We start from the raw sequence: 12905 nt of genomic DNA, 5'->3' as shown, positions 1-12905 counted from the left end.
AGTGAATCATTCTACTATTAAAAGTATCTACTGTCAAACTGTGGTCTTCCAGTCATAATGTTTGGCTATGAAAAGCTGACTATGAGAAAGGCTGACATGAACAATATGATGCCGTTGTACTTTGTACAGGAGAAAATTTTTGAGAGTACTTTGGACAACAAGAAGATAAGAGTTTAAAGTTAAAGTCTAAATAAATTGCATAAAGCAAAACAAGATGGTTCAATAAAAACACCAATAAATGTTTAATATTTGATGCAAAAACAATATTGGGGAGAAGACCAGAAAACAAGATAGCTGTACAATATTACTGATTGTAAACATGAATGTAATAAATAAAGCAATCACTGACAAACAATCCTGCAACTTATTTATTAGGTCACAAAGTCAGAATTGGCGGAACTAGTGATCACAGTGATATGGATTTTTGAGTCTAGATTTGACATCCTTAAATAACAAAGATTTTCTCACTCTAAGCTTTCAACAATCACTTTCTTTAAAGTAATGCATTTTAAATTATTGTCACTTTGGTAACATTTACTTTTAGGTTTAGAAATTTGAGAAGCATGACTAGAAATATTTGTATTGAATTCTATTGTGACCATAATTTTAAAACAATTTTAGTGTTATGCAATTTCATTAATGAAAAAGACCTTCCAAATGAATATTTCTACAGCTGTTTATTGAAATGCACTTATGTGACTTGCAATTAATATATAACAATGTATTAACGGTATTGTTTAAAAAATTTGCTTTTAAACATTTACCTTTTGAGCACAGGAAACTAATTTGCTGACTCAAACACTGTATGGTACTTCTAAAGGGTATTATAGTTTATAATAGTACAGTTACTTCAATGAAGTTTTATAATTCATTTTTATAATTGTTTGCTCCTTCTTTGACTCTGAATTTGGCTAACAGTTGTTAAAAATAACTTCAATACCAGGAAAAAAACCTTTATTCAATTTTAATACAGCTTTTATACAATTTTAAAAGATTTGCTCAATTTATGCAAAGTTCTTGAATTATATGGAAAAAGTTCATATTGATCATTTAGAAACCATTTAAATAATTTTGTTACATAGCTTTGAAATTCAAAATAATAGAATATATAGAAAATTCAGCTTCTGGAGGAGGTCAGTTTCACTTGTTCACGTACTTTCTGAGTAGAGATAGTCCACTAAACAGTTTGCTTAGTGACTGTTCAAAACACTCAAAAAAGTGAGTTATGACCGTTTTTCATACTTAAAATCGTTGCAGCATCCCCTTGGTCATGTGATTTACATTTGGATGCTTGAGAATTGACTTACATTTATAATGGTTGCAGTGTCCCTAGGGTCACATGATAATCTTTTGCAGCATTCTGACAAGCAATGGGGAAGCCAGATTCACTTCACAAACATGTTACTTATTGAACAACTGCAGTCATTCACATAACAAATGTCGCAAGAAAAGTTGTAAAAGGGGGCAAAACTCACTTAACAAATTTCTCATTTACCAACATAAATTTTGAACTTTTGGTCTTAAGTTAAGAACTACCTGTACAATTTTTACCTTGACAATTTTCCATTTAACTGAGAGATTTGGATTTTTAATATGAGAAATTAGCAAGCGGCCCTCCCCAGCTCTGTTTTCGGTGGCAGAGGGTTGCAGAAGGCCATTGCAGCCAAAAACTGAGCTCACAAGGGCCACAGGTGGCCCTCCCAAGCTCCATTTACGCTGGCAGAGGGTTGGAGGAGCCGTGGCAGTCAAAAATGGAGCTTGAGTGCCCGTTTTCGCTGGCAGTCTCAACCCAAATGATGTTGAGCTGCCCACACCCACCCAGTCCCCCAAGTTCAAACACAACCCTGATTCAGGGGTTTGAAATTTTGTTCTCTTAGAACAAAATTCAGGCATAGGTTCAGTGGTGGCTTGAAGACACGACAATGATGCAACAACCATGCAACAATGATGCGTGCCACTTTTACATACTTGTGCCCAAATAGCAGATGATAATGACATGTATTTGTTGTGATGTATTATGTACCTGTTGTCATTTAATGCTATCCTCCCAGCAGACATCCATGCATGCTGTACAACTTATTATCCCATGGAAATTTAAAAAAAATCATTCAATTAATAAAAAGTGCAAAGGCAACTGTATACTGTGGATAATGTTTATTATAGTTTATTGAAACTTTACTTTCCTAAACCAATATTTGAAATTGGCTTTTTTCAGTAAAGCAAGCCCATGTTTGGGAACTAGAGTACAGTTAACAACATCAACAATAGTGATTTCCCAGTCCTTAGAAAAGCATAAGGAATTACAGGGAAGATGGAGAATCATATCTGTATAGTACTAAATTGTAGGGTATAGTTCAGTGATGGCGAACCTATGGTGGCATGCGGAGCCATTTGTCAGGGCACGGGAGGCGCTGCCCTGTCAGCTGGCCAGTGCGCATATGCGTGCTGGCCAGCTGAGTTCACCCTTTTTTAAAGCCATTTTTCACCCTCCCCAAGCTCCTATAGAGCCTGGGGACGGCGAAAACAGGGCGAAAAAAGCCTTCAGAACACTCGGAGGGTTGTTTTGAGCGCTCTGAAGGCATCAGGGAAGCCTCCGGACGGCCCCTGAAGCCTTCGGAGTGCTCAAAACGACCCTCCGAGCAAACCAGAAGTCACTTCTCGTTTGCTCGGAGGATCATTTTGAGCGCTCCGAAGGCTTCAGGGACTGTCTGGAGGATTCCCTGATGCCTCTGGAGGGGTCCGGGGGGGTCGAGGGGAGGCTGTCTTTGCCCTCCCCAGGCTCCTATAAAGCCTCTGGAGCCTGGGGAGGGTGAAAAAAGCATGTAAAATGGGGGGGGGGGGGTCGCGCCTGTAGTGCGTGCATGCGCACTGGGGGTTGTGCATTGCATTATGGGTGTGGCATGCCTGCACACGACTCCCCTGTGCTCCCCCCACTTATGGCACACGAGCCAAAAAAGGTTCGCCATCGCTGGTATAGTTAGTATTGGACACAAATGAAACCAGAATATATTTAATGTAAGTTTTTTTTTTCTATTCCAAAGTCTACATTTTTAGCAATTAGACATTTGTATTATTATTTTTAAATATTTCTATTCAGATCTAATTTTCCTATTCTCTATCTCAACCACAGGGAGTCCTCAACTTACAAACATTCATTTAGAGATCAAAGTTATAACGATGCTGAAAAAAGTGACTTATGAATAGTTTTCACACTTAATGATTGTTGTAGTATCCCTCTGGCCACAAGATCAAAATTTGGGCACTTGGCAACTCTCGTGCATTTATGACAGTTGCACTGTGTTGGAGTCATGTGAACACCATTTCTGGACAAGCAATGTCAAATGGGAGAAGCCAGATTCACTTATTGATCACATAATTCACTTAACAACTGCAATGATTCACTTAACAATTGTAACAAAAAGACCTAAAATGGGACAAAACTCACTTAAAAATTGCCTTGTTTAGCAAACTTTTGGAGTCAATTCTTATAATTTAAACACTATCTATATTTATCTGTATAAATGGTCAAATACTTAATTTTGATTATAAACTTAATTTTAAAAAATAAAAAATTAATCTCATTATGATTAAAACCACTGCAATAATATGCAGACTGTAATTGTTCTGTTAATTTCTAGTTTCATTTGTAACTATTTTCTGCAATGAAGAAAAATGGCAATCCAAAAATCCAAATGGCCAGTAAACTATTTTTACTTACTTAATGGGGGGCCGAGCAATTCAAGTTGTTTTTTAAAAAGGTAGAAAAAATTAATAGACTAATGGATAACTTTTTTTGAAAAATTAGCCAAATCTTTAAAAACAGTGGGCCTTTAGCTGAATATAATATACTCAAAATCAGTGTCAATAAATAACACAAATCTTTTAACTTTTTTTCTCTTCTCTTCTCCCACTCTTAAAATGGAACTTTATTTCTTTTCAGCAAAAATATTTCCTTCCAATGATTAATATACTACCTTCCATTATCTTGGTCCATGTTGAAAATACATGTTGTGAGAAAAAGCACTTTTAATGCTGAGTGTATCTCCAGTTGATGAGTGATGGGAAGTAGTTTTTCCACCCATTACCAACATCTCTTCTTCTTTAATTTCCATGGATTTCTTATAGAGCTCAGCAGCCTTCTCAAACTCACCCACTTCATAGCTTTGATGAGAAAAGAAAGTAGGACTTAATAATGTCTTAATAAAGGTCTCTTGTTTGATCAGGAGGTTGAATTAGAGGACCCCTAAGATCCTTTTTAACTCTATTATTCTGTTAAAGACTCATAATCTACATTTAGTACCTAATCCTTACACCAAGTCATTTGTATATCCACCATCTTTCCCATACAGCCCAGATTCAATAATACGGATAATTTTTTATTCAGTCATATGCAGCCTCCATCCTTAGCTGGATTTTGCATAGGCTAGAAATAGACTGAATGCCTCAAAATATATCTGTATAAATTCTTCTGATAGTCAATACCATCTGTCTTGAACTCAAAATGTTTCTATTACTGTATTTTTCGCCCTATAAGACGCACTTTTTTACTCCAAAAAAGAGGGTGAAAATCTGGGTGCGTCTTATAGGCCGAATGTAGCCACCTGGGCAGTGGTGGGTTTCTGCCGGTTGGTCAATGAACCCGGAAGCCCCACCCCTGTCACTCACTCGCAAGTCCTTGGCGTTTTTTTTGCATCGGGGCTTGCTGCAAGAGAGAGGGAGCAAAGACCTTTTCCGGATTGGTCGTGGTGGAGGTGCGGGCCCGTACTCACTAAAGCAAGTCCGGGGAAGTCCTTTGCGCCAGCTGGAAAAGGTCTTCACTCCCCCCCCTTGCAGCATGCCCCGATGCAAAAAATGGCGAGATCTCTTCTCAGAAATGTCTTCTCGGGCTGGCAGGATCTCTCTCCAGATCTTGCGGCTTTTTCAGGGTTTTCTTTTTTAAGAAACACCTGTCCGAACTATCTTGAAAACCTGCAATGTTGCTTTGGGAGGGGGCAGGCGGCAGCATTTGCCCCTGCTGCCCTCCCTGAGCACCTGCAGCCTTGGAGCCTGCAGCTTTAAAACAAGCCTTTGCACAGCTGCCCGTCTTTCCCCTCCGAAAGCAACCTCGCTTGTTTTCAAGATCGTCTGCAGAGGCGTTTTTTAAAAAGAAAACGGTCTTTTTTTTGGGGGGGAACGGGCTGTGCATGGAGGAGCTGGCGGTCAGGGCGCCCTGAAGCAACGCCAGCCAGCATGTCCCTTAAGGGCAAGGGCAGCAGCGCTGCGCTCACCTCTGCCCTGCCCACTTCTCAGCAACACGCCCCCGCCTCCTCCTCCTCCTCAGCAGGCAGGCCGGGCAGGGGCACAGGCACGGCTCAGGAGGGAGCAGCCAACGGATGGGGGGGCCCTCTGGCCAGCCGCAGCTGGCGCGAACTCCTCTCCTGTTCCTTCTTCTGCCAGGAAGCTGAAACCTGGGACTGGAAAACAACCTTTTCTGTCCCCTTACCAGCCCATCTGGGAAGATGAGGAATGCGAGGGGGATCCCTCCCCCCCACCGCGGTTGGGCTCCGAAATAGCGGAGCCTCGTCCTTCTTTTTAAGCAGGCGATCTTTAAGCAGGCGATCTTCGGCTGCTACACAAGCCGCGCTGTCTTCTTCTCTCTGATAGCTGCCTGCTTAAAAAGAAGGATGAGGCTCCGCTGGTTCGGAGCCCATCCGCGGGGGGGGAAGGATCCCCCTCGCATTTCTCATCTTCCCGGATGGGCTGGTAAGGGGACAGAAAAGGTTGTTCTCCAGTTGGGACGGAGAGAGAGAGAGAGACACACACACACACAGAGTGAGTGATTGAGTGAGTGACAGACACACACACACACACATACACACAGAGTGACAGACAGAGAGGAAGGGAGGAGAGAGAAACACAGAGAGATAGAGAGGGAGGGAGGGAGAGAGAGGGAGAGAGACAGACAGACACACACATACAGAGTGACAGATGGAGGAGGGAGGAGAGAGAGAGACAGAGATACAGAGACAGACAGACACACAGAAAGAATGACAGAGAGAGACAGAGAGGGGGGAGAGAGAGAGACAAAGAGCTACACAGAGAGAGAGAGAGAGACAGACAGACACACAGAGAAACAGAAAGAGAAAGAGAAAGAAAGGCAGAAAAAAAGAAAAAAAGAAAGAAAGTGGGAGAGAGAGATGAAAGAAACAAACAAAGAAAGAAAACTTATGACCACAATTGAGCCCAAAATTGAGTGGCTCCTCACATTGCTGGGGAATGAAGTTGTTGTGGCCATTGTCTCCCCCGAGCTGCTATAATAACTCCCCTGAGTTGATATAAAATATTTTACTACAGTATTTGGTTCAGAATCTTTTTTTTCTAGATTTTCCTCCTTTAAAATTGGGTGCGTCTTATATTCCGGAGCGTCTTATAGGGCGAAAAATATGGGTATATCATCAATATAAATGTTAGAGGCTGCTATAATTAGTGGCAATTTATTTATCTAGAATAGAACAAACACGTTTACTTGATACCTTAGCACAGCCAAATTTTTTAATGTTTCCCCTACACGAGGATGCATATGCCCAAAGCTGTCTTCATAAATTTTCAGTGCACATTCATACAGAGGCAACGCTTCCTGATGTTTTTTCTAAAAGAGACAAGAAAAAAAATAGGCATGTATTTTTTAAATATTTATTGAAATTCCTTTTAAAGTCCGTTTGCCTATAGGACAAGGTTTATGCCTACAGGAAGTGAATATCCCCTCTCCCAAAATTTTAGCAATTATTAAAGTAAGTAAAATAATGTACAAACATAAGATCCTTCCTCCCTTTCTTCCTCTGTTCATGAGAAGGACAGATATGACTAGCCACTGACCCATTCCTGAATATGTGCCCTTTCTCTGAGTTTTTTTTTTTAAATAGCCAGGAAAAATATGACTGGAAAAAAACCCTAGAAGTCATCTTTCATATAATAAGCAGCACGGTGATGCACATCCTACTTCTGTATTTATAGCAATTTGTCTCAAATTAAAGTATTTTCACTTGTTTTCATGCTGGTGACGTTTGCTAATTTGTGTTTTTCAGAGTACCCGAGATATGAGTTTTAGGATAAACATATATATCATCATATATTTTACCTTTTTTTTAATTAAGGAAAGGAAACGTACCATTTGACAATAAAGAACTGCCAGATTTACTAAAGCGGTAGCCACACTTGGATGTTTTGGACCGAAGGATTTTTGTCTGATTTCAACAGCAAGCTCATACAGAGGAACAGCTCTGTCAAGCTTTCCCTAGGAAACAAAGCAAGCATGAGTTAGCTAAAAATACACCACAACCAGGGGTAAAATCCTCCCGATTAGGCCCGCGCGATTGTCAGAAGCTATTTTTTAAAGCATTTAATTTTTTTTAAAGCTTTTTAAAAAGTTGAAAGTGAAAAAAGTTGGGCATACCCACCCAGTCACATGACATACCCACCCACCAAGCCACGGCCACAGAAGCGTGGGGGGGGGATTAGATTTCACCACTGATCAAAACAAAAACTTTGCAAAACTGAAAAGTTTACATTCTGGGTGTTTTTTTCCTTCCTTTCTTTCCACAAGTCAGTCTTGAATAGTGATACCTCCACAGACAAGTCCATACATTTTTAGGCAGCATTTATGGAAGTGGTTTGCAACTGTTTTTTTCCTAGAACTGAGACAGAGTGTCTGTCACAAATTCATCTGGTTGACTTCCATATAGGAGTATATCTCATATTTCTCTGCTCTTAGTCTAGTACTTTAACCAAGAGATGGTTGCTTCTTAAATTGGGGGTAATTTAAGCATATTCTGAAGGTAATGAAGCAATTTACAATTGCTTGTTTCTGAATGAGAATCTACTTTGGCGTTGCTGGGGTTGCTGCCAAGGTATTTGTGTATAATAGCAGTCCAGGATCTTTTCCTGCCTGGAAAAAGAGGTTACGGGGTTAGTTTAAGAACCACTGCACTACACCAAATTGCCTTTCTCAATCTGCTAGGGATGTGCAGAACAGTTTGAATTACACACACTTCAAGCACAGAGTAACTGATTCAGGTAACTTGTATACAAAGCAAAATAGGTAGATGTTTATTCAAGTAGCATCCAGAAACAGGATCATTTTTCTGGATGGAAATTAAAATTTCAGATGGAAAATGTATCAAGTGTTCTATTTCAGATAACAAGATGAAGCTCAATTTTCAACTCACAAGCAGACCAACCTGTGCTCTTTATAGGCCCAAATTCACATCAAAAGTTGGTCTGATTCCAACACAAAGGCTCCTGCCTCTCACCACTTGTATTTCCTAATGGAGGGGGTATGTCTGATTGGCTAAATATCTATGGAGATTCTCAGTCATCCAGGTCACGGTTGTTCCAAAAATGCTTTTTCAAGAGGCAACTGGAATTTCTCGTGCAGGAGTATGAACAGATTTCCAGAAAAATTGTAGACTACAGAACTATTTATGTTTCAGTTTGAGATGCATACAGCAGACTCATCCCTAACAGCCTGTGCCTGTATTAAACAATGAAGGGACATAGTGCAGAAAACATCCTGCAGAAAGCACAGCTCCAACTTCTCAATGAAAGACCAGAAAGATCATTTTCCTCTTTAAAAAAGCACATTTGGGTCTGATTTGCTAATGTGACCAAATATAAAATGAGAATGCTACAGAATCTGAATGAACAAGAGTGCTGTTCAGGGTTGAATGTTTATGACTGTTCACAGGTTGATTCCCAAGTAAGAAAGAGAACCCATGGGCTGTCTTATGGCCTGTTGCCTTAGGGTACTGCATTATAGCCTGGCAGAGCACATTCTGGAACAAGCTGCCTTTTCTGGACAGCAGGAACAATTACAAGGAGGATAGAGCAGCAGCAACAAAAGCAGCATCAGAGAGCTATCCTTCCTGGTTCTTACTTGTCAGCAACGAAGCTTAGAAGCTTTGCAGAAGCTATTATTGCCTTATATATCTACAGAGGCGGGATGGAATGTTTACCATCACTGACAAATTCTATCGTGTTCCCTAGGAATGTGGAGATTCATGGGGAAAAAAGTTTTGAATTTTTGTTTCTCTTGGAATTATCTGGATCTTATTTCATGACAGACTTGCTGCCAATAAAGGGTCTTGCCATGACTGTAGACTATTTACAGTAGTATCAGGACCGTTATCCTAGTTGCTTCTTGCAATAATATCCTGCCACAAGCTACACGTCCTGTATCTCCAATTGTAATGGAGGTGAGAAGGACCAAAAACAAAGGATATACATTAGCAGTCAAAAAAGAAAAAAAAATCAAGGATGGTTAGACTAGGCCTATCACACAACTCAGCTACAAAAATAATAGTTTAAGAAAGCAATGAAGAGTCAAGAGTTTAGCTACCTCTTTGCTGTCATGTCTAGTGGTTGCTATACTTTTTTAATTCCAGAGATTTCTTTTGAGTTCCTTCACTGAAATTCTCAAAACACCATGAATAAACTGAGTATTTTTTCCCTGTTGAACTGTGGTCAATTTGAAAAAAGTACAACAGAGTTTTTGGAGTGTGTTATTTCATTTCAAGCTCAAAATAAAACATATTTCTTGTTTGGACAGATCCCTAAATCTAATTAAAAATTTGTAGTTAAAATAACCTAAATTTCGCAACTAAACCAACTAATTTTTATGTATAGATAAATTCATGTTTGTAGATGCACACAGACACAGAAATGGACACACATGTACAACCTCATAGATTCACACACAGAGAGAGTGCACTGCTTTCATAATTTTGGAGAAGGATAATGAATAATCTTTCTGAAATAAAAATTCAGTTTGAACACTTTGGTGTACGCAATGCACAGAAGTATGTAATCAGAGATAAATAAGTTTTTGCTTCCCAGCTTGGGGTACTAATGCTAATAGTCCAACCCAGTGATGTTCAATGATCAAAAATTCCTGTCATTGAATTCTAAAGTATCCATAATGTTAGATATCAATACTTACCAGCTTTTTGTAAAGCACAGCTAAATGTTTCACAGTGTAAGCCAAAGAAGGATGGTCAGATGCTAATGCTCCTCTCCTGATGTTCAATGCTCGCTCATACAATTCCTCTGCCTTGTAATAGTTCTTCTTTTCATTGTTGAGGGCTGCTAAATTGTTCAGTGACTGAGCACAATCAGGGTGACTGGGTCCAAGAACCCGTTCTCTCATTTCCAAAGAGCGTTTCAAGAAAAGTTCTGCTGTCCTATCAGCCAGTTTAGAAATAAGTATCAGTGTATATTGTCATGTCAATGGCACACCATTGTAATAACACTAACAAACAGAAAGGTTGTTAATTTATTTTAATGGAAATATTCATCCCCTGAAGTCAAGTTAGTTATAACTGCAATTTATTGTTCACTCGTTTATTTTGTCCAAAAGACTTGTATGGTTGCATGTCTTAAAGCACAACTCTTTTCACAAAATTATAACATAAACTTAAAACATGGCATTTCAGTCACCCCTAGGAATTCCCCAACAATCAGCCATAGATAATTAGATATAAGTCGTGACGATCTCAAGAAAGCTAAATTCCAGAAAGCTAAAAACCCATGCCAGATATCTTCCACAAGACAGGGGAGCCATGGAAAAGCATCTTCCACGCACCCACTAGAAGGCAACATTTTAGGGAACAGACTTGGAGTGTGGTTACTGTATCTGTCAGGGATAGTTGGTCCCACAAATAATTCACCCATTTTTTCTACCATTTTTTCCATCTTCGCCATATCCGTCTAATCTTATCATCTGGACATCTGCTCCCCCCCCCACTCTTTACTGAAGAATTATCCAGGACAATGCCTCTTACCCCCCCCCCACTGACCTATGGGACTAATGCCTTTTACCCCCCCCCCCCATACTGACTTATTTTTACCATCTACAGCACCTTAACCCCCACTGGAATTTTGATAATAACCTATTCGAGGTTAGACTTGCTCCGCCTGCGGGAGGCCCCTCTCTCGCAGGTTTGGCCCTTGGCTCTTTCAAGGGCCCGCCTCGAGGACGGGTTCGTGGACCCCGAGAGGTGCAGGAACCGGAAGTTAAGGGGATTTTTAGTAAAATGTTTTTTATCTTTTTTAGGGGGCTCCAGGGGGGGGGGGGGCAATCAGACCGGGAGGAGAGCCAGTGCCGGACAAACAGGTGAGTCTAGGAAGGACGGGGATGCGGTGGAGGGGGGGAAAATAAAGGTCACTCGAGCAGAGGGTTGTCCTATTACAACGGTCGCGGGGAGGAGGGGATGCGAGGACAGGATAAGATCCCAAGGTCGGTTGGGAGACCGTGGCTGCTGGTTACGCCCGGTCGCTTGTACCAACCCCTGCAGTCTAGGTGGACAGGAACTACAGAGCCAGGGCCTGCGGCTGATGCTTTGCAATGCAAGGTCTGTTACCAACAAGGCCCCCCTCATTAATGAGTTGATCTCAGAGGGGGAGCTAGACCTTGCAGGGATAACGGAGACCTGGTTGGGCCACGAGGGTGGTTTACCCCTCGTGGAAATGTGCCCACCAGGTTTCTGGGCATTCCATCAGCCCCGGGCCCTGGGTAAGGGTGGTGGGGTGGCGGTGGTTATTCGGGAACGTTTAGAGCCGAGGGAGTTCACTGTCCCTCAGATACCCGGGTGTGAGTCCCTTGGTGTGAACTGGGGCCCAGGGAGGCAGTGGGGCTTGCTGATTGTATACTTGGCTCCTCGCTATGCATCAGCAGCCCTGCCCGAGCTCCTCGAGCTAATCTCAGCGACGGCAGTTGAGACTCCCAGACTTTTGGTCATGGGGGACTTCAACTTGCCGTCAACGGGAGCGGCTTCCGAGGTGGCTCGGGAGTTCATGGCTTCCATGACGGCCATGGACCTGACCCAATTAGTTCAGGGCCCCACTCACGAAGGGGGCCACACACTGGACCTCATTTTTGTATCTGAACAGTGGACGAGTGATCTGGGAATAGGGGACTTAGTCATCACGCCCCTGTCATGGTCAGATCACTCATCCCTCCGGCTGGACTTCCCTGGCGCTATCCCCCACCGCGAGGAGGCGGAACCAGACTCTACAAGCTGGTACCGCCCCAGGTACCTGATGGAATCGGACAGATTCCAGACGGAGCTTGGGCCAATACCTGTAGCCCTGTCCCGCTCCCGCTCCGAGGACCTAGTGACTGCCTGGAATAGGGCGACGACTGGGGCCTTGGACCGGGTTGCGCCTTTGCGACCTCTCCTGCGGCATCGACCCACCCGGGCTCCTTGGTTCACTGAGGAGCTAAGGGTGATGAAGCGCCACAGGAGACGTCTAGAGAGCAGGTGGAGGTCCTCACGCTCCGAATCTGACCGAACACAGGTAAGAGCCTATTTGCGGACTTACCTTGTGGCAATGAGAGCGGCCAAGCGTAGATATTGTGCCGCCCTTATTGCGTCCGCGGATAACCGCCCTGCCGCCCTGTTTCGGGTGACCCGCTCCCTTTTATCGCAGGGGACGCGAGAGACACCCTTACAGGGAAGAGCAGAGGAGTTTGGGGAATATCTCCAGGACAAAATTGATCAGATCCGGAGCGGATGGACCTCCGTCAGTGGACCAGACGAGCCGTCAACAGCGAGTCTTGAGAGACCATTCTGGGAGGAGTTTGACTCTGTTGCCCCCGAGGATTTGGACAGGTTGCGTGGACGGCTGCGGCCCACCACATGTTCAATGGACCCGTGCCCCTCCTGGCTGGTACTGGCAGCCTGGGAGGTGACACGAGGCTGGCTCCTGGGCCTGGTGAACGCCTCATTGGGTGAGGGATACTTACCAACCGCCTTGAAAGAGGCGGTGGTGAGACCCTTGCTCAAGAGACCTTCGCTCGACCCAATGGAGCTAGCTAATTACCGTCCAGTCTCCAACCTCCCCTTTTTGGCGAAGGTTGTTGAGAATGTGGT

The 12905-nt window shown here is 42.7% G+C and overlaps 1 protein-coding gene and 1 long non-coding RNA gene across 3 annotated transcripts in view; both read right to left on the bottom strand.

Annotated features, from left to right (window-relative positions):
* Positions 1-355: 355 nt before the first annotated feature.
* The window catches only part of LOC309401924, a 140015-nt gene continuing 127465 nt past the window's right edge, over positions 356-12905 (bottom strand). Inside the window, exon 2 of the long non-coding RNA XR_014176818.1 lies at positions 356-1347. This is a non-coding gene — a long non-coding RNA (uncharacterized lncRNA). The remainder of the gene's footprint in view (positions 1348-12905) is intronic.
* The window catches only part of NPHP3 (nephrocystin 3), a 76939-nt gene continuing 66751 nt past the window's right edge, over positions 2718-12905 (bottom strand). For both annotated transcript variants that reach the window (XM_081971288.1, XM_081971289.1), the window contains 4 exons: positions 9974-10214; positions 7148-7273; positions 6513-6628; positions 2718-4161 (listed from right to left, as the gene is read on the bottom strand). In XM_081971288.1, the coding sequence (XP_081827414.1) occupies positions 3981-4161; positions 6513-6628; positions 7148-7273; positions 9974-10214 (664 nt within the window). In that variant the 3' untranslated portion in view covers positions 2718-3980. The remainder of the gene's footprint in view (positions 4162-6512; positions 6629-7147; positions 7274-9973; positions 10215-12905) is intronic.

Source organism: Natrix helvetica (genome assembly GCF_964273705.1).
Source record: "Natrix helvetica genome assembly, chromosome: Z".
NCBI lineage: Eukaryota > Metazoa > Chordata > Lepidosauria > Squamata > Natricidae > Natrix > Natrix helvetica.
This window is presented reverse-complemented; position numbering and strand designations above follow the sequence as displayed.